Source organism: Haliaeetus leucocephalus, unplaced genomic scaffold (genome assembly GCF_000737465.1).
Source record: "Haliaeetus leucocephalus isolate CR32 unplaced genomic scaffold, Haliaeetus_leucocephalus-4.0 Scaffold188, whole genome shotgun sequence".
NCBI classification, from domain to species: domain Eukaryota; kingdom Metazoa; phylum Chordata; class Aves; order Accipitriformes; family Accipitridae; genus Haliaeetus; species Haliaeetus leucocephalus.
The window spans coordinates 434564-452814 of NW_010972624.1; the positions used below are offsets into that span (position 1 = coordinate 434564).

General features: G+C 56.3%; 2 protein-coding genes across 3 annotated transcripts in view; one reads left to right on the top strand and one right to left on the bottom strand.

Annotated features, from left to right (window-relative positions):
* FAM195A (family with sequence similarity 195, member A) overlaps positions 1-2871 on the top strand; it is a 4496-nt gene extending 1625 nt beyond the window's left edge. Inside the window, exons 3-5 of the mRNA XM_010565259.1 lie at positions 1656-1783; positions 2034-2135; positions 2787-2871. Of these exons, the coding sequence (XP_010563561.1) occupies positions 1656-1783; positions 2034-2135; positions 2787-2857 (301 nt within the window). The 3' untranslated portion in view covers positions 2858-2871. The remainder of the gene's footprint in view (positions 1-1655; positions 1784-2033; positions 2136-2786) is intronic.
* A 3773-nt stretch (positions 2872-6644) lies between these two features.
* Positions 6645-18251, bottom strand: part of ABCA3 (ATP-binding cassette, sub-family A (ABC1), member 3) — a 28166-nt gene continuing 16559 nt past the window's right edge. For both annotated transcript variants that reach the window (XM_010565236.1, XM_010565237.1), the window contains 18 exons: positions 17829-17984; positions 17296-17506; positions 16848-16998; positions 16214-16312; positions 15822-16014; positions 14120-14423; positions 13506-13779; positions 12706-12910; positions 11994-12213; positions 11588-11746; positions 10917-11089; positions 10489-10623; positions 10158-10352; positions 9035-9222; positions 8759-8929; positions 8313-8500; positions 8132-8205; positions 6645-6854 (listed from right to left, as the gene is read on the bottom strand). In XM_010565236.1, the coding sequence (XP_010563538.1) occupies positions 6723-6854; positions 8132-8205; positions 8313-8500; positions 8759-8929; positions 9035-9222; positions 10158-10352; positions 10489-10623; positions 10917-11089; positions 11588-11746; positions 11994-12213; positions 12706-12910; positions 13506-13779; positions 14120-14423; positions 15822-16014; positions 16214-16312; positions 16848-16998; positions 17296-17506; positions 17829-17984 (3228 nt within the window). In that variant the 3' untranslated portion in view covers positions 6645-6722. The remainder of the gene's footprint in view (positions 6855-8131; positions 8206-8312; positions 8501-8758; positions 8930-9034; positions 9223-10157; positions 10353-10488; positions 10624-10916; positions 11090-11587; positions 11747-11993; positions 12214-12705; positions 12911-13505; positions 13780-14119; positions 14424-15821; positions 16015-16213; positions 16313-16847; positions 16999-17295; positions 17507-17828; positions 17985-18251) is intronic.

An 18251-nucleotide genomic window follows, 5' to 3' on the forward strand; every position in this document is an offset into this window, starting at 1 on the left:
GCTTCCGAAAAGCATGGGGGAATGGGATTTGGGAGCGGGCAAAGTGCGGGCAGCAGTGGGCTGCCTGCCCCAGGGAGGCAGGCACGGGGGGGGGGGGGGATCCTGCTGCCGGGGGTGCTGCCCACCCCAGGGACACAGGCCGGGGGGGTGCTGCTGCCTGCCCGTCTGCCGGTGCCGGAGGAGAACCGGTGGCCAGGCCAGGCTGGGGTTGTGCAACCCCCCCGCAAGCCCCGGGGAAGACACGGGTTGCACAAACCCACTGGCTGAACCAGCGCCGGGCGGGTGCCCCCACCGCACCGGGCACCCGTGTGTAACCACCCGGTCCCCGGGGCTGGCAGGTCCCAGCTGCACCCCCAGACCCACGGAGGAGGCCGTGGGGGCCCACGGCAGGGTTTGGAGGTTGTCCCTTGTCCCTAAAGGGGGGGGGAAATAGCTGTTGGGTGAAACTCCCAGCTTCCCGCAGAAATAACTGGAGCTGCTGGGCAGGTGTTGGAGGGGATTTAAGCAGCCGGAGGGGTGATGGCTTCTTTTAAGATGCTTCCTCGGCTGCAGAGCTGGGGGCAAACCCCAGCCTGGCAGAGCAGGCAGCTCAGCTCTGTCGGGCCTGTACAGCTCTGCCTGTTTCCTCCAGCTTCAAGAAATGGATGAAAAAAGCCTCCCCTCCAGCTCCCCTCCTTCCTGAGATCTTTCACTAATTAACTGGTGGGGCTGCTACCAGGCTTAGCCTCCTTCAGGCAGGTTGATTGGGCATGCTCCTGGCTGCTGCCCTGCCTGCAGCAGGCAGGGATGCCTGCCCAGTGCACCCCAGCCGTGTGTGGTTTGGGGTGCGTTATCCTGCCCCAGGCTCTGCCTGCAGAACCGGCAGGGGAGGCGCAGGCAGGGGCTGCCTGTTCTCCATCTCGCCTGCCCTGCAAACCGTAACCTGCCTGCGCTCCCAGGGCCCCTTAGACTTTGTCCTGTGAGAAACGTGGCCGTTGCAGATGTGTCCTGCCCCAAAGCTGGGCAGAAAACCTAAAATACTGAAGTTTTGCATTGAATGTGCCCACGAGTCTCATCCCAAAGCTTTCCTTTTGATCTGCCTGGTTTTGCTGTTTCCGGGCTGGGGCTGATTTGGGTGCGCTGCTCCTGGGAGGGGATCCCAGCTCTGAGGAAGCCTGACCTGCTCCCAGTTGGCAGAGGGTTTTGTCCCAGCCCTGGGGCACCTCAGAGATGTGGTGGGGGCCAGGGCTGCTCCAGCAAACCCCAGTGCTTGGCCTGCATCCCCCTGCCCTGTGCCTAACTGGATTTCAGTTCAATTTTCCTGGTATTTCAGCAATTTTGGTGGCAGCCTTTTTATTTTAGAGACTGCACTCGGTGCTGAGGATGGATGGGAGACGGGCAGCCCATGCTTTTCCTTGGGGAGCTCCCCTTGCTTGCACCCCTCTGTGCAGGAACCCCCTCTCCCGGTGGCTGGGTCCCTTTCGGTCCCCTCCCCTGGGGACAAGGCTGAGCGGGGCTGGCTGGCTGCAACTGTGCCCCTGGCCTTGCCGGGGCTGTGGGCGAGCGTGTATGCTGTGGAGCAACCCTGGGGCAGCTGGACAGCCCCTGTCCTTGCTCCAAACCGTGGTGGGAAGAACCGCCTGCCCCCCTCACCCCTGCCTTGCTTCCCCCACCAGCCCAGCCCAGAAACTCGTCTTCAACAGAGTGAACGGCAAGAGGCCGCAGGTGCTGCCGCAGCAGGTCTCGGCCCCTGAGGAGTGCTACACGCTGGCACATGAGGAGAACGTCCGCTTCATCTATGAAGGTGAGGGCAGAGGGTCCCTGGGGGCAGGCACCCGTTTGCTGTTGCATCCCCGGGGGGGTCTGGAGCATGTGGGGTCCTTTTTGAGGCAGCTACATCGTGCTGGGGACCTCAGTGGCAGGGATAGGGTCCCCAGCCTGGGTACCTGCCCTCCCTTGCCACTGGCTCCTGCTCCTCTCCCGCAGCCCCCCCTGGGCTGGGAAATCTGTATCCCAAAACTATCCACTGCTTGTTCCTCCCCCCACCCCACCAGCCTGGCAGCAGGTAGAGCAGCAGTTGGATGGCAGCCGGAGCGGGGAGAGCGCCTGCGGCCCCGTGCAGTACATAGAGAAAACCCCCAACCCCGGACTGAAAAGTAAGTGGGAAGCAGTGGTGGCACTCAGGGGGTGCAATGAGCTGGTGTGGGCTCAGCCAGGCACCTGCGCAGGGCTGTGATGGGAGGAGGAGGATCTCCATGCTGGAGGGGCTGGGTTGGGTCTGTCCTGCCGGTGCTGAGGCCGCTGAGGAGGGGGTCCTGGGGGGGGCAGCTGGCCCCTGGCACTGTGGTGGGGATGTCCTGCTGTGCCCCGTCGGAGGAGCCCAAGCAAGCAGGATGCCTGGTTGATGACTCTTCTGGAAATCGTGCCTTCTGCAGCCACCGAGGTGGGTTCAACATCATGGGCTGGAGAGGAGCCCCCCGGGTCCTGCCGTGGGGACCTGCCTCTCCTGGGGCCAAGCGGGACCAAGCCAGAGCACAGCGGGCATGGGGACAATGTGCTTCTCTGATGGCAGCTGGAGTAAGGGCTCTGAATGCAGCCTGGGGGGGTCCTGCAGTGGCCAAGAAGTCCCCAAGAAGAGAAAGTCCCTGTAAACCCAGCCTGGCCTTTTGGAGACAGGGCACGGGAGTGCGGGAAATTTTGGGGTGTCATTTTTTTCCAGTGGCAAATGGTATGGCTCAGGGGGAGCACACGGAGCTCTGCTCCAGCTGCTCTGCTACGCTCTCCTTTCTCCCTCCCCTCTCTTTCAGACTTTGTTCCCATTGACCTGGAGGAGTGGTGGGCACAGCAATTTCTGGCCAAAATTGAAAACTGCTCATAAAAGGGAAGAAAGGTTTGGGTTTGGGTTTTTGGGGGGGGATTTTTTTTTTTTTTAAGAGAAACGGAGTTGAGAGTATCTGGTCAGAACCCAGAATTGGTGGCATTTTAGAACCACATTTTTAAAAGATGACTGAAATCAAGTGACCCTTGCTGCCAGCCCAGCGAGGCCAGCGGGACCGGACCACAGCCATGCCTGGCTGCACACCCCCTCCCTGTGCCTGGTGTGGAGGAGCAGCGTGTGGCCCCAGCCAGGATTCCTTAAGTGCCAGTTCTCGGACCGCTGCAGCTCCTGCAGCCTCCAGCTCCCAGGGACACTGTGGTGCCATGCTGGGGATGAGGGAGCGGATCCCCCCCTGCGGCCGTAGCCACAGGGAGGACAGTGGGGTGCTGTAGCAGGACTGCCAGACAATAAAGCGCTGAAACTGCCAGTGGAGAGACATTTGCGGGATGGGGAGGATGTGTTTGCTGGAGGTGGTGAAGCAGCTGGGGGTGCAGCATCGTGCCCTGGGCTGGTGTGGAGTGGGGCATTCCTGTGGAGTGGGGATGCTCATGGCTGTGCCCTGGAGGTGAAGGGCTTGGAGTATCTCCCTGTCTTCCCTGGAGCAGCATCCTTGCCCCAGTGCTGCCTCATCTCCCTGGGCTCAGCCAGGGGCTGATATTGCCTTGGCTGTATGTTTGGGACTGGGGGGGGACACATGTGGGCCTCTGCAGGTGACATGGGCAGGGAGGGGGCTGAGCACCCTGGCTGTAGTTCAGAGGTGGGCTGCGGGGGGGGGGGGAAAGCTGCAGGAATGAGGGTGCCAGGGCCAGCCCCCCTCCTCCCACCATGGAGACCCTTGACATGATTGCTCTGACAAAAGCCATTTTGACCCCCAAGCTCAAGATCTTCCCTTTGCCCATGGCTGTTGGGTACAGTGGGGGGCTAAAAGAGGGTGGTTGTGGCTGCCTGTGGTGGAAGAGAAGGGGGACACCCCCCCCTCCCCCCCCCCGCTCCCCGAGGCACCTGGCCCACAAAAAAGCCCTCAGCCCATGGGCTTTTCCAGGCTGGACTGACCCTTCCAGATCAGGTTTTGGAGGACACCCCCCCCCTCCCACCTTTCCCCATGTCCTCTCCCCAACACAGAGCAGGAGGTCAGCACAGCTCAAGCCCACCAGGGCTGGAGTTGCTCTCTGACTCCAAAGGAGGCCAGAAAACACCCACTGGAAAAAAAAAAAATCATTTTTATTATTCCTATGATGGTAATAACAACCACACTGCAGCCAGAGGGGAGCAGCAGCTGCCTAGGACCTGTGATGCTTCGCCCACTGCACGTGGCCACCCCAGCCTGGAGGCCAGAGTGTTGCCAAGAGCAGCTGTGACCCTGCCAGCACAAAACCCGGCTGACCCCCAGCAGCAGCGCCGATCCGGTGGGCAATCCTGGTCCTGCCTCTTGCCCCCGGGGCTGGTGCGACTGGGCACTGCAGCTGTAACCGAAATAGTGAGCAGGCACAGCTGGCAGGTCCTGCCTTGGTGAGAGGGGAGGGTTGTTACAGCACCATATGACCAAAAAATGCTGCTTTGTTAAGGTTTTCTTTGTTTAGGCCAAGATGGCCCCAGCAGCGGTGGGCTGGTGCCAGGGGCTGCCATCCTTGTCATTGGCTCCTCTACCATGACGTTCATGGGCGTTGTGGGGGCTATGGTGCATCTGTGCCACCTGCCCCAGGACCAAGCCTTGCAGGGAGGTCACCAGTACCCCAATGGGACAGATGCTGGGGCAGGGGGCGCGATTTTGGCGCTCCTGCCTATTGCTGCTGTGCTCAGGGTGCTGCCAGCCCATGGCAATTTGGCATCTCACCCTCCTGCAACCCCCTCTTTCCCACTGCTCCCTATCCCAGGCAAAGCTCTGGATGCTCTGCTACGTGCTGCCGTATCTCCCCTTCCAAAAAAAAAACCCCGTTACTGGGAGTCCTAGCATGTTCCTGGTGCATCCAGGCACCCTCCCATCAGAAAGCATCTCCCCCCTTTCCTTGCACAGGCACTGCCCTCAGGAAGGTTGCTGGTGCTGGGTTTTTCCCACTACATGGTGCCCCTGGCAGTGGCTGGCTCTGCTATGGGCAGGGATGCTCCCAGGGAACAAACCCTCCATGCCAGCAACTCTGAAGGGCTCCATGGCAGTCCAGGGATGCCATTCACCTGCTGGCTACGTACTAATAAAAACACACATCATTAAGATCCAGGGAAATTCTTAGTAACATGATGCACCATCGTTTTGAACAACAACGTTAGGCAAAGGGGAAAAAAATGGAACAGGAAAGAATGAGTCAGTCACAGGAACAAAACAAAAACCCAACCCAAAAATATAACCCAACCCCTGACAATGCAATCACTAGAAGGGAATCGGCACCCCTTGCCATAAATACTAATTCATTTAGTTATGTGCAATTGTGTGTATTACTATAGTGCAAATAGCTCTGCATTGATCGCGGAGCAGCCAGCCCAAAGGGGACTGCCCCAGGTGAGACAGGGACTAGTTAAGGACAGACAAGAATCAACACGGTTTAAAACAAACAAACAAACAAAAAAGCAACCCAGCCACTGGGAAACGCCAAAAAGAAATCCCAGTTGCCACCTCCGACTCGGCGCGGGCAGTGCTGGTGCCTAATGCACCGTGCCCAGCAGCGTCCCCCATGGCTGGGCAAGGGCAGGACAGTGCCTTTGCTCCCTGCCTGCTGCCGGAGCAGCCCGGCATGGTGCAGAGGGGATGGGGACGAGGAGGGCAACAGGGGACGGGCATGCTCTGGTTGGAGCTGCGGGGGGTGTAAGGGGAGAGCGCAGCAGGACATGGGCTCAGCAAGAACATCGCTGGCCTTCCAAACCAGTCCTGCGGCTGCATAGCACACTGCACGGCGGTGCTGCTGGTTAAACCTTTTTCATGGACGCAATAATGAGCCCAGCAGCGTCCCCAGGCACCCTGCAACACCTTTCACCCTTCAGCCCGAGCTCTGGTTCTGCAGCCGTACCCATCACATGCTGTAGCAAGGGCCTGAGCTCTGGGCATTTCTCCATTAACACATCCTCCCTCGTGCCCAGCGCCAGCACCCGGCACCGCACAGCCAGCTCCCCCTGCGCAGCTCGGGCCGGTGCCAGCTCCTCGGGCCAGGCTGGCCTCCACTCCTGGGTAAGCAGGCAGGAGGGGAACAGTGTTTTCTAAGCGGTTAAAGGAGACGGAGGCTCCTCCCTGCCACACACAGGGGACAGCCGGGAGGCTGGCCCTGTCCTCTCCAGCTAGACGCTAAGTGCTCCTAAGGGCAACCACGGCGCATCCTAATTAACCCAGCAAAGAACGGTTTGGATCTAAGCTATTTGACAGCCTCCTGTTATACCACGAGCAAACCACCTAACAATACACGTCGACATGCGGGCGAAGACCACGAAGCAGCGTCCTGATGGGTGCGAGCGTTGGGCAGGGAAAAGGGTCGGCGGGCAGAGCACGGTGCTGGAAGAGGACAGCATCCTACTCCTCTGCCAGCCCAATCCCCAACGCCCATCTCCACCCATCCAGGCTTCCCCCTGCTTTTTGGGCTTTTTTTTTCTTTTTTTGCTGTATAGATGGGAATGAAGGCTAGAGAGTGGAAGTGCCACATGCACACACACGCTCACACACACAGACGCGCGCCGGCACTGCGGTGGCACGCGATGCGCACGCACCACTTGCGTTCCCGACGGCAGAAGGTACGATGCCATCCTCTCCCCCCTCCCCGGTGAAAAGTTTCTTACATTTATACATTATTTAAGACACGCCGATATATAAATTACTGTCTCTCTATATACTATGTATAGGCAGCAGCGCCAGTCCATGACGAAGGGCACCAGTGGGGGCTTCTGCTCATTTCCCTCTGTCCTCTGTGTAGTGCTGGAAGCGAGTGAAGCTCATGAAGACTTGCTCCAGGGATATCTGGCTCACCGAATAGTCTTCCAAGCGATACTTCTCTTTGGCTTTCTCCAAGGCCCCGAAGACCTGCAAGGGAAGGCACGGCAGTTATTGCAGGGTACCTCGGCTACCGTACCGCAAGTTGCGACTGAGAAAGCAGAGGCAGCTTTTTCCTCCAGGGAGACCTGGGGGAAGCGATACCTTCCCTGGCAGGAGGGCGGTGGGAAGCCAGGAGATGGACTATTTAGCAGAGTACCTGACCCCATTTAAAAATATATGTTGTGTGTATGTATATTTTACATATATATCTAAGATACATACATACACATATATATATACGTATGGTTTTTTATATATATCCCCGGGCTGGGATCCCAGCCCGAGGTTTCTGCTCAATACATTATATATATAAAATATATATATAATATATAAAAACTATATGGTATAACATATATAATCTATACATTAACTATCTGTATATAGTATACAGCTAGTTTTTATATATTTAGTATATATAGTTTTTATATAATCTGTATACTATGTCCTCTATATAGTATATATACTCTATACTGTATACTATACACTATACTATACACTTTAAAGTATATAGTATACAGATATATATAAAAACATATATATATACTTACATACTGTACATAAAAGCAACCTGTATACTATATAGATATATATCTGTATAGTATCTATATTTATATATAGATAGTATATGACTATCTGTATATACTATATATATAACTATCTATGCATACTGTATACAGATAGTTATATGCTATATATATTTTTTTTTTAATATATATCCCTGGGCTGGGAACCAATGGGGTCTGTGGCTCGGTAAAGGCGATGCCCTTAGCTGCAGATGGGACAGGACCCAGCAGGGAGATGCAGGGTGGGAGGGATGCAACTACCAAACACATCACTTCCAGCACCCTCCAGAGCCTTCATGAAGTATTTTGAGATGTACAAACAATGGCAAAATCAGCTCTTGCTCCCCAGCGAGACCCTGCTTTCCCCCTGGAGGGCTGTGGTGAAGGGCAGCCAGTTTGGGGGGGTGGGATGGAGTGGTCCCGGCTCAGCATGCATGGTGCGTCCTGGGTGCTCGCACACTGACCATACATGCAGGTGACCTGTTTGGGCCAGGAGGTGGGAAAGGGTCAGGGAGAAAAACCACTATTTAATTAGCTTGTTTTTTATAAATCACCTGGATTTTGGACAGAGCATGGCTCTGGAAGAAAAGGGAGATGAGCTGAGTGTAAAAGCAAAGCATCAAGAGCATGCGAAGGGGCAGGAACAGGGCTGCCCCTCCAGCCTCCTGCCAAGGGGTGGGACGTGCTCCAACACCCCCTTACCTGTGCCCAGCTGAGGTTCTTGTTGGTCAAGTGATAATGTACCATGCCCTGGTGCTCGTGTTTCAGGACACTGCCTGGGAAAGACGAGCAAGGAGAGGCTCTGAGTTAGGAAACTCGCTGAAGCTCACAAGCAGCACCCTGCCCTCCCCTGGAGAGCAACCACTCCAGCACTTGATGGTACCTGGGAAAGTCTTCTCCACGAAGGCCTTGAAGGCCTGCAGCTCGCCCTCCTCCTCACTCCGTGTTTTGGCCAGCAAGGTGTAGCCGCTGCCAAACTTGCTTTTGAGGTGCTGGGGGCTGCCCAGGCACTTGAACTGCCCATTCACCATGATAGCCAGCCGCGTGCACAGGGCCTCGCACTCCTCCATGCTGCAGGACAGAAGAGGACTTGTTCAGCAGGGCAGGAGCAGCGAGACAGAACAGCCGAAGCTTCTGGGAAGGGGCTGGAGGTGGGTTCTCTCCTCTCTGGGCTTTTGGAGGAGGGAGATTTGGGTAGAAGCCAGCTCCTGCTGGCTGTGGGAGTGCCCACCCACCATGCTGTGCAGGTGGGTCCCATCCCCTGGAACCCATCACCCTCCTGGCCTCTCCCTGATCTCTCAGGCCAAGCCCTGCCCGGACAAGTGTCACCTGTGGGAGGTGAAGATGATGGATTTGCCACACTCCCGCGTCCGCGTCACTGCATCCCAGAGCAAACGTCGGGCCACGGGGTCCATGCCGGTGGAGGGCTCATCCAGGAAGATCACAGGGGGACCACCGATGAGGGCAATACCAGCGCTCAGCTTCCGCTTGTTACCACCGCTGTGGAAGAAGATGGGAATGGGGACAGAGACCCAACATGAGCCCAGGGAGAGCCCCACAAGATGAGGGGTAGAGAGCATGGGGTGTCTGCACGTCTCCTCTCACCTGTAGGTCCTCACGAGCTTGTCAGCGTGGGGCTCCAGGAGCAGCCCCCTCAGCATGTTCTCCACGCAGCTGCCGATGTAGCGCTCGGGGATGCCCCGCAGCCGGGCATACATGCTCAGGGTCTCGCGGCCTGTCATGTGGTCCAGGAGGGCATCGAACTGCGGGCAGTAGCCGATCCGCTGCTGGACCTTGGGGCAAGAGGAACCCAACAGGGATTAGCTCACGGGCAGGTCTCTGCAAGGAGGTGTCCAAGCCAGAAGGTGCCTTGGCACCCACAGGGCTTTGCTGCACCTCTGCAAGGTTTTTGCTCAAAGCGATGGGGACTGAGCTGCAGCTCCAAAACCTCAGGTGAAACAAGAGGGAAATTCCCTGGCCGCTGGAGCAGCCAGTCTGGCGGGTATGGACACATGCAGGACACCTCAGAACGGCAACTGTGTGGTCTCACGCTGTGTTTCCCAAGCTGGTTCCTCATTGCAAGGGGCCACCAGGCTCTCAGGAGAAGGAAGCACTGGAGGGTCTGTACCTTCCCCATATCCTGGTCTCCTCTGGGGCCAAGAGCCCAACAGAAGGCAGAGTCCCACAGGAGGAAGCAAGCAGGGCCATGCTTTTAGGGCAGACCTTCCCTGTGTTCTCCTTGCCTGATGTTGTCTGGGGTTGACAGTGGTAGAGGAATCCAAGGATTGAACTGAAAGCCTGAACCCTGCTCGCTCATCTCTTGCTTTTCCAAAGGGAGTGGGCAATTCCCAGCAAGGAGACCTCTAGCAGGCGTCTGGAAAGGTTTGACCCACTTGTTTTAGGGAGACCATCATCCAACTGCAATCACTAACTCACATTTTTCACATTTCCAACTATGGAGCTAAACCCTTTGATGAAGGGTTTGCCACCCTCACAAGGTTTGGCTTCCATTTGTTTCACATCTGTCATCCCCATGGAGAGGGGACTGCTTCCACGTGGCCAGATAATGGAGAGCTGGGCCAGACAAGGACACAATGTCCCTGGGATATTACCTCCACCCCCGGCTACTGCAACCATGTCCTCCTCAGAGGCACTCGCAAGGTGGCCCAGCCCAGCCAGACGCAGGACTGTTTGTAACGCCGTCCTCCGCCCCTGCAGCCCTCGGTACCTTCTTGATGTTGGCCAGAATGCTGTGGCCATCCACAAAGGCATCCCCTGATGTGATGCTCTCGTCACCAGTCAGCATCTTGAAGGTGGTGGTTTTGCCCGCTCCGTTGAAGCCAAGAAGGCCAAAGCATTCCCCTTTGCTGACCGCCAAGGAGATCCTGTCCACCGCCAGCAGGGACTCTTGGCTGTCGTAGACCTGGTGGAGACCAACACACAAACCACGCCAGTCACCACCCGATGGCACAGCAAGGCAAGTGGTGGCTTTACCAGCCCCATGAGGACCATGGCTCAGCTGGCAGCAGGATACTCGGGAAAGACCACGCTCTCCTCACCTTGGTGAGCTCCTTGATGACCAGAGGGCTGCTGAGAGATGACAGCAGTTCTGGTGGTGACTCCAAAACCTTCTTCCTCTCATCTGCCACGTCCCGGTCCTCTGGCAGCACAGACACCCTGTTCAGCAGTGCCACCTAAACATGGGGGAAAAAAAACAGTCTGCCACCTGGCTGCTGTGGGACAAATGGGTTCCTCCAATGCCCCCAACCCGGGCAGGATCCATCCCTTCAATCAGCCACCTCTGGGGATGCCTCAGTCCCTTTGCCAACCCATACACTCAACAGGATTGGCCCCTCCAAGCAACCTGCTCCAGGGCCGCTCCCTGGGAAGATGATTTAGGTGAAGAGGACCTGTCTCCAGCTCGCAGCGACTCCTGGGCTTGGTTTGGAAGGCACCTTACTTCTCCCTCCCACATGCTTCAGCTCACCCATTTCCGCCGCCTGCAGATGCCACAGACCAAAGTTCTCAGTCTCCAGAGAAGGTTTGTCTCAATGAGGAAAAGGAGGAAGAGGAAGGAGAAACCCTGGATGGTCAAGGAGGTCAGGTATCGTCCGATCCCAGGCATCTCCCAGGAAAAGTAGTTCATCTGATAACTGATATCTGAGCAGGGATGGAACAAAACCAAGACTTGGATCGATCCACTCTGGGAAGGGGCAGATAAGCTCCAGAGAAAGCTGTGAGCCCAAAGCTTTGCCAGGCTCATCTCCATCCCAGCCCACACTGGGCTCCCTGCCCAGAGCTCTTTCCAATGCTTCCCACAAGAGGATTAAAGTCTGGTGGGGATCTGGCAGAAGATGCCCAGTGGAGGCACGTAGAGGAGGTCAAGTCACTCTTGGGACTGGGATTTCATTACTTGTCTGTGAAATTTTCCCTAGCCCACATTTTCCTTCAAATCATTAGTAAGGAAAAGATTCCTTAATTGGATCACCTATGAGTGTTAAACACTGCCCAGTTTTGCTTTAAAATGGTACCTGGAGCTACTGCTGAGGTTGGGTTAGAGGCCCTGTGATACTGCCCAGCTCCACCACCCACCCCACACAGACCCCCCCAGTGCAGCTACAGTGGGACGGCCAGGTGAGGACCAACACAGAGACTCACTGAATGCCTTGCAGATGAAGATGGCTTCAACAGAGGAGGTACAAAACTGAATGAACTCATAGTTCTGGTAGAAGTCACTGATGCATTGGCCCAAACAGTAATTGGGTAAGACGAGAAAGACTTTATCCAGGGTTTTGGAGAGATCCACCAAGCCCAGCTCTGAAAGAGGAGCACAGGAGGATCAACAGATTGGAGTTAGCTGGTTTTAGAGACTCTGATACTTCCAAGTTCAGAAGGAAAACCAACAAATTTTGTCACATTTAATGGGTAAGAATGGACTGTCATAGGGTTTTCTTGCTAGTATGGGCACACCTCTGGGGTGGACTCAAAGAGTCCCCTTGGGCGCTAGATCATCTTGGTGACGGCAGGGTGCAGCGCTGGGCAGGCAAGGAGGGCAGTGACCCACCTGGGATGCTCATGATGGTGACTGCGAGGAAGGTGGCTGTGCCCGAGAGGATGTTGAAGATGGTGAGACGGGTGTAGGCTGTGGCTGCCACTGAGAAGAAGAAGCTGAGGAGGTACATGAGGGGGATGATGGCCCAGCCATAAAGGAGGAAGATCAGCATCACATCAACAAGGTGGCTGTCTTGGGTGAAGGCTTCCACATCAAAGGCTTGGAATATCACCTGGGGCAAAGCAATGCGAGGAGAATGCACGTTTGTCTTGACCGCAAGCGATGTCTCCCTCTCTCAATGGCCCAGGCAGCAAGGTAACGGCTGCACCGCACTGAACTGGATAACCCATCACAGATGGTTCCTACCAGCAGCCCATGCCTGTCCCCAAGGGAAGCCCTCTTTCTGCAGACTGGGATGCAGAAAGGCAGAACTGGGAAATTCCTCTCCATGCTCCCATGTATTTGAGAGTTTCTAGTGCCCACATCCAAGTGTTCAGGTGCCAGACGCTGCAGCCAACTGACCCAGCTGGTTAGCCATGGCCCAGCTCCCAGCAGGACCAAGGGACAGCTTTCTTGCTGGTCGTTTCTATTAACTGAGACAATGCCAGTGGCCTCATCCTCTTCCCTGCACCCACACACATCCCAGCTCTCCCAGAGGAGCAGCACCCAGAGCTCCCACCCAAGGGGAGGACAGGGGCATATCAGGGTGTCAGGGGTAACTCACCAGCATCAGAGCACAAGGGATGAGGAAGTTGATGATGTCCCAGAGCAGGGCGGAAAGCCAGAAGTTGACCACATAGACACCACTGACAAACTGGACGTGCTTGGCTTTGATGGCCCGCTCGCTGACCAGCAGCAGAGCGAAGGTGCTGGCGAGTGAGGCCATGCCATACAGCAAGTTGATGGCAATTGCGAATCCGGTCTGTCCTCTGCAGGAAGAGCAGCAGGGCAGGTTAGGAGAGGAACAGCTCGAGAAACCAATGCTGAGGCTACGCGGGGACAGCACACCCACACCGTGCTTCCTGTGGAGGCTACGCTCACCCAGCAAGCCAGCATGCAGAAGAAACACCCCATGATAAAAGTGCACCTCAGTAAGATGAGGATCTCCCACGCATAGCCCACCTAGCACACCACAAACCTCTGCCCTGCCTTTGCAAGGTCCCATGCACATCCCCTCTGGTACAGGTGAGGTTCAGAGACCCTGGATGCAGGATTTCGTGAGGTGTATGGCCATACAGCCCCCTCTGCTCTGAGCACCCAGGGAAAACCAACTCCAGCCGGTATCTAGAGGGCAATACCCAACCACTGAGATATGTGCATGGGGTGATGTGGCTGCCAGGCTCAGGCAGGTAAGTCATCTACACAGCTTTGCTCTCCTGACCTCCTGAGTACAATCACAGCTATGTTTGGGTCTGAGAAGCTCCAGCCTGGCTCCTCCGCTGACACCAGTACGACCAAGCCAATCTGCACCCATGGAAGTCACAAGCCCTAGCAGGAAAGCAAGCGCCGTGCCATCAGACGTACTCCATGAGCTGGTCTTTGGCCTTCTCAGTGATGTTGCGGGGTTGAGGGTAGTTGGTGACTGTGATGGAGGCGTTGGGGCCCACCAGTGCCCTGAAGACAGCGTTGTCGGCCAGCATAAGGGCCGTGGCGGGGGAGTGGTATGCCTGGTTGTTGAAGAGCGCAGTGACCGCTGTGCGATTCCCAGCTCCTTCAAAGGAGGCGGCTGCGATGTAGTGCTCGTTGAACGCTCCCCCTTCCTCGGAGGCTCTTGAGATGAGGTACTCCTCCAGGCCACCTGCCAAACACCACAGCTGTTACGAGCCGGCTCCATCACATGAGAGCTAACTGGGGCCAACTGGAAAAGATCCCAAGCAGCCCCAGCCCTGGTGGCCCACCCTACCCCCAACGATGGCCACAAACACAGGTTTAAGGAGAACACAGCTCTGCTCGGGTGAGGAGGGGTCCTGCCAACTGTGGGACTCTACTGTGCGGGAGAAGATACAAGGGGATACATCAGATAACGCCACAACTGGGACCTGAGCCACCCCCACCAAGGGCCCTGGCAAGAGAAGCCCGTGGCTCCTGCACACCCCGCCGGGCATCGCCTGCTCCACGGGTGCTCTGTGAACCCTCACCCAGCACCTCCAGCGGTGACTGATGCTGGGCGTCCAGCAGCTCCACGTACTGCTCCGCCAACCTCTGCGACAGACCCGAGGCAGCCGAGACACAGAAAGGCACAATGGTCTGACCGTAGGGCTCCAGAGTCAGCCTCAGCAGGGAGGAGTCCCTGGGTCCTGGGAAGGTCTTGGCCACGATGAGGGCAAAGGCAGTGAAGATCAGAGGCACGAGGAACTGCGCTGCCACCATCTTCCAGTTGCGCCAGCTGTACATGGCTCGCTTCATGAACATGGCGTAGAACTGCTGGCAGCACAGGTAGAACTGGGAGGGGAGAAGTCAGGTCAACGCGAGCCCTGCCAGCTGCGGACAGCCCAGCCGGCCACATCACCCCACGCAGCTGATGGGGGAAACGACCCCAAAACCACCTCCCCGTTCTGCCTGTAGCCTGTGAGCCTGCTCTCCAGCCAAGCCTGTAAAGGGACTAGCAGGGCAGCTGCTTGACACCCAGCACGGCAGGTCAGCCCATCAAACTCCACGACTTCCCAACAGGATGCCGTCACTTTGGGATCTCAGGTGTTGTCCTGGTTTCAGCTGGGATAGAGTTAATTGTCTTCCTAGTAGCCGGTATAGTGCTATATTTTGGGTTCAGTATGAGAAGAATGTTGATAACACACTGATGTTTTCAGTTTTTGCTAAGTAATGTTTAGACTAAGTCAAGGATTTTTCAGCTTCTCATGCCCAGCCAGCAAGAAGGCTGGAGGGGCACAAGAAGTTGTGAGGGGACACAGCCAGGACAGCTGACCCAAAATACCAAAGGGGTATTCCATACCATGTGACTGGTCATGCCCGGTATATAAACTGGGGGGAGTTGGACAGAGAGGGTTTGCTGCTCGGGAACTAACTGGGCATCAGTCAGCAGGTGGTGAGCAATTGCATTGTGCATCACTTGTTTTGTATATTCCAATCCTTTTATTATTATTGTCATTTTAGTATTGTTATTACTATCATTATTAGTTTCTTCCTTTCTGTTATATTAAACTGTTCTTAACCCACAAGTTTTACTTTTTTTCCCGATTCTCTCCCCCATCCCACTGGGCAGGGGTGGGGGTGAGTGAGTGGCTGCGTGGTGCTTAGCTGCTGGTTGGGGTTAAACAACAACAGGTGTTAAAAGCAGCTTCAGCCATGACCTTTACCTTCCTCCACCTCTCAGCATTTGAGGTTCACAAATAAGATTACTGCAACACAGCTGCCTGCCAAAGCGACCGGGCTGAGACACCTGGGAGCTCCCAGCCCAGCCCTTGCAAGCACCTTCTTTGCTTTTTAAACCCATAAACATCTTTCTCCCCTTCTCCCTTTCAGACGTGCCCTTGAGAAGCATGAGGAAATTTATCATAGATGCACAGGCAGTGGGCCACGAAGGGCTGCCAGGGATCTGAAACACAAGCCTAGCGAGGGAAGGAAGATGGTTTTTCTCCTCTCCCTGCTGGAAAGCCCAAGTGATTTAGCAACAGCAGGTGAAAACCACTTTAGATCACCTGGGACACCTTCAGGAGCATCTCCGTAGACCTCAAGATTAACAGGAAGAGGATGGCAGTGACCAACCCCCACAACCTTAAAAATTACTTGCCCTGAAGATGCGGATTTGAATTTGATCTTCCCATTTGATCTTCCAAACCACACACAACGAGACTAGCCTGCACCGACACCCCCAGCACTCACCCCGGTGTTGAGCTTGATGCTGGAGCAGTCCTCCGTAATAAGCGCCCCGCTATCATCCGTCATATCTGTCATGCCGCTTAGGCTGCTGGAGTCGTCCATGGCCCAGTCGTTGGAGCGTCTCTCGTGCTGGTACTGGAGAGCAGGCAGCTGGATGGCCTGGATGTCCATACTGGAGTCCACAAGCTTCCCAACCCTGTGCCAGGAGGGAAAGTGGGTGATGAAATACAGACCCAGACAAGATCAAGCTGTTCTGAGCTGGGGAAGCTAAACCCAAGAGACAAAACCCAACACATCCCCTGGAGAGCTGTGTAGGACACCACCACCGCTGAAGCACATGGGGACTGGTCATCACCAGATGACACCCCACCGGGGCCAGCCCCCCTCCTGCCTACCTCAGGAAGACTTCCTCCATGGTGGTGACCGAGGCGCCGTAGCTGGCAATGCCCAGCTCCTCCCGCTTCTGCTCCAGCTCTGTGAACAGGGCCTCAAACCTGAACGGAGAAGCGAGGCGTTAGACGCTGATGCTCCTGAGAGGGGGCACTCAGAAGTTAATACCCTCTGGGCATCGGTCTTGCAGCTGGTTTGAGTCCTGCAGCCAGCTCCGGGGCTGCCTGCAGCACTAAGCACCCCACTCTTCCCAAAAGCAGCTTTTGGGCTCCATCTTTTGCTCCTTCTTGCCACAGGCAGCCTTGGCTAACCATATACTTGATTTCAGAGCCAAACCAGCCTGCCTTGTTTGTGCCACCCTCCACACTGCAGCCGTCACCAGCTATCAGCAACCAGTGCTGTCCCATGCACTTGCTGCATGGGCAGTGACACGGTGGGCATGGGGGCATGAGAGTGATGCACCAGCAGACACAGGGGACAATGGTGGTGAAAGGAGGAATCGAGTCCGATTTTCCAAGACTGGCGCTGATGCAAAGAGTGGCTCCTCTTCCCAGCAAGCCCAGGATGACAGTGTTTGCCCCAGCGTGTGCAGACGAGGGGAGCCACCCTGGGAGGGCAAGCAGGGGACGATGACATTACCTGTGCGTGCTCTCCTTGGGTAGGATGAAGGACAGCTCTGCCCCAGCATTGCTCTCCATGGTGGCGTTGGGCACATAGTGACAGATGAGGCGGGAGATCTCCCCCAGGTTACAGTAGGGCTCCTTCACCATCACCATGTGATATCCTGCCCCTGGGCAGAGCCACAAGAGAAGGGAGAGGAGGGTAAATCAGAGCCCAGCCTGGCCCTGGGGTGCTGGAGCAGCGAGGGATGCTAAGGCACCACAGAGCATTGATGGCTTTGCCTGGGCATGGACGCGATGCAGGAGCAAGTGTGGGTATGGGCCTCAGAAGAGGCAGAACAGCACAATGGGGAGCAAGCAGCCATCAGACGAGGAGCAATGGGTCCCCTTCCCTGCCCTATATCCCCCTCCTGCTCCTCCCTGGCAAGAAGAAGACATCAAGCACAGCCTGCCTGCTCCTCCCTTACCATATTTCCTCTTGAGGAAGAGTGAGGAGCCGCAGCACTGCAGCTCGCCCTTGGCCATGATAGCTATGCGGTCCCCCAGCAGGTCAGCCTCATCCATGAAGTGGGTGGTCAGCAGGATGGTGCGGTTGCTCCTCTGTTGCTGCAGAAGGTCCCACGTGGCCCTGCGAGAGGCTGGGTCCATCCCTGACGTCGGCTCATCCAGCATCACCACCTGCACGCAGCACATGGATGCTGGTCAAAAAGGGCTGGGAGAAGCACAGCAGCGCCCGGAGCCCAGAAGAAGCCTTTACCTCGCAACATGCATGCAATGATCTTATTTGGGGAGCAGCTACCAGGCAGCAGAGCTGCACTGCAGCCTCAGGGCATTGTCCTCAGAGTTGTCGCCCTTTGTGGGGGTGCTCCTGCCCCCTCCTTGCTGTCCCTGCATCTCCCACTGGCTCACCACAGGTGAGGAACAACTTCAGAGCCACTAGAAGGACCTACATTGGCCCCAGGGAGAAAGGTTCGAGGTGAGCCCCACCGAAGATGCTTGCCTTGGAGTCCCCAATGAGGGCAATACCAATGGAGAGCTTGCGCTTCATGCCGCCGGAGAGCGCCTTGGTCAGAGAGCGGCGCTTGTCCTCCAGGTTGAGGATCCTCAGGATGTGGTTGATCTCCTCAGGGCACTTGGAGGGTGGGTACCCCTTCAGCTGCCAGACAGGGGGAAAGGAGGGTTAAGCCTGCCTGCAAGGGTAAATGGATCTGGCAAAGACCCTTCCCACCACCGGCTGCTAAACCCCACCACACTCCCTCCTCCACACCGAGGCAGGGAAGTGGGGCAGCACAGAGATGGACTCCTGCTCAACGCTGAAGGAGCTGGCACAGCTGGCATGAGATTTCCGCGGAGCCATGCTGTCGTCCATGACCCTCCACTCCTCCACCAGCCAAGCAGGGAGCTCCTGCCTGCAGATGAGGTG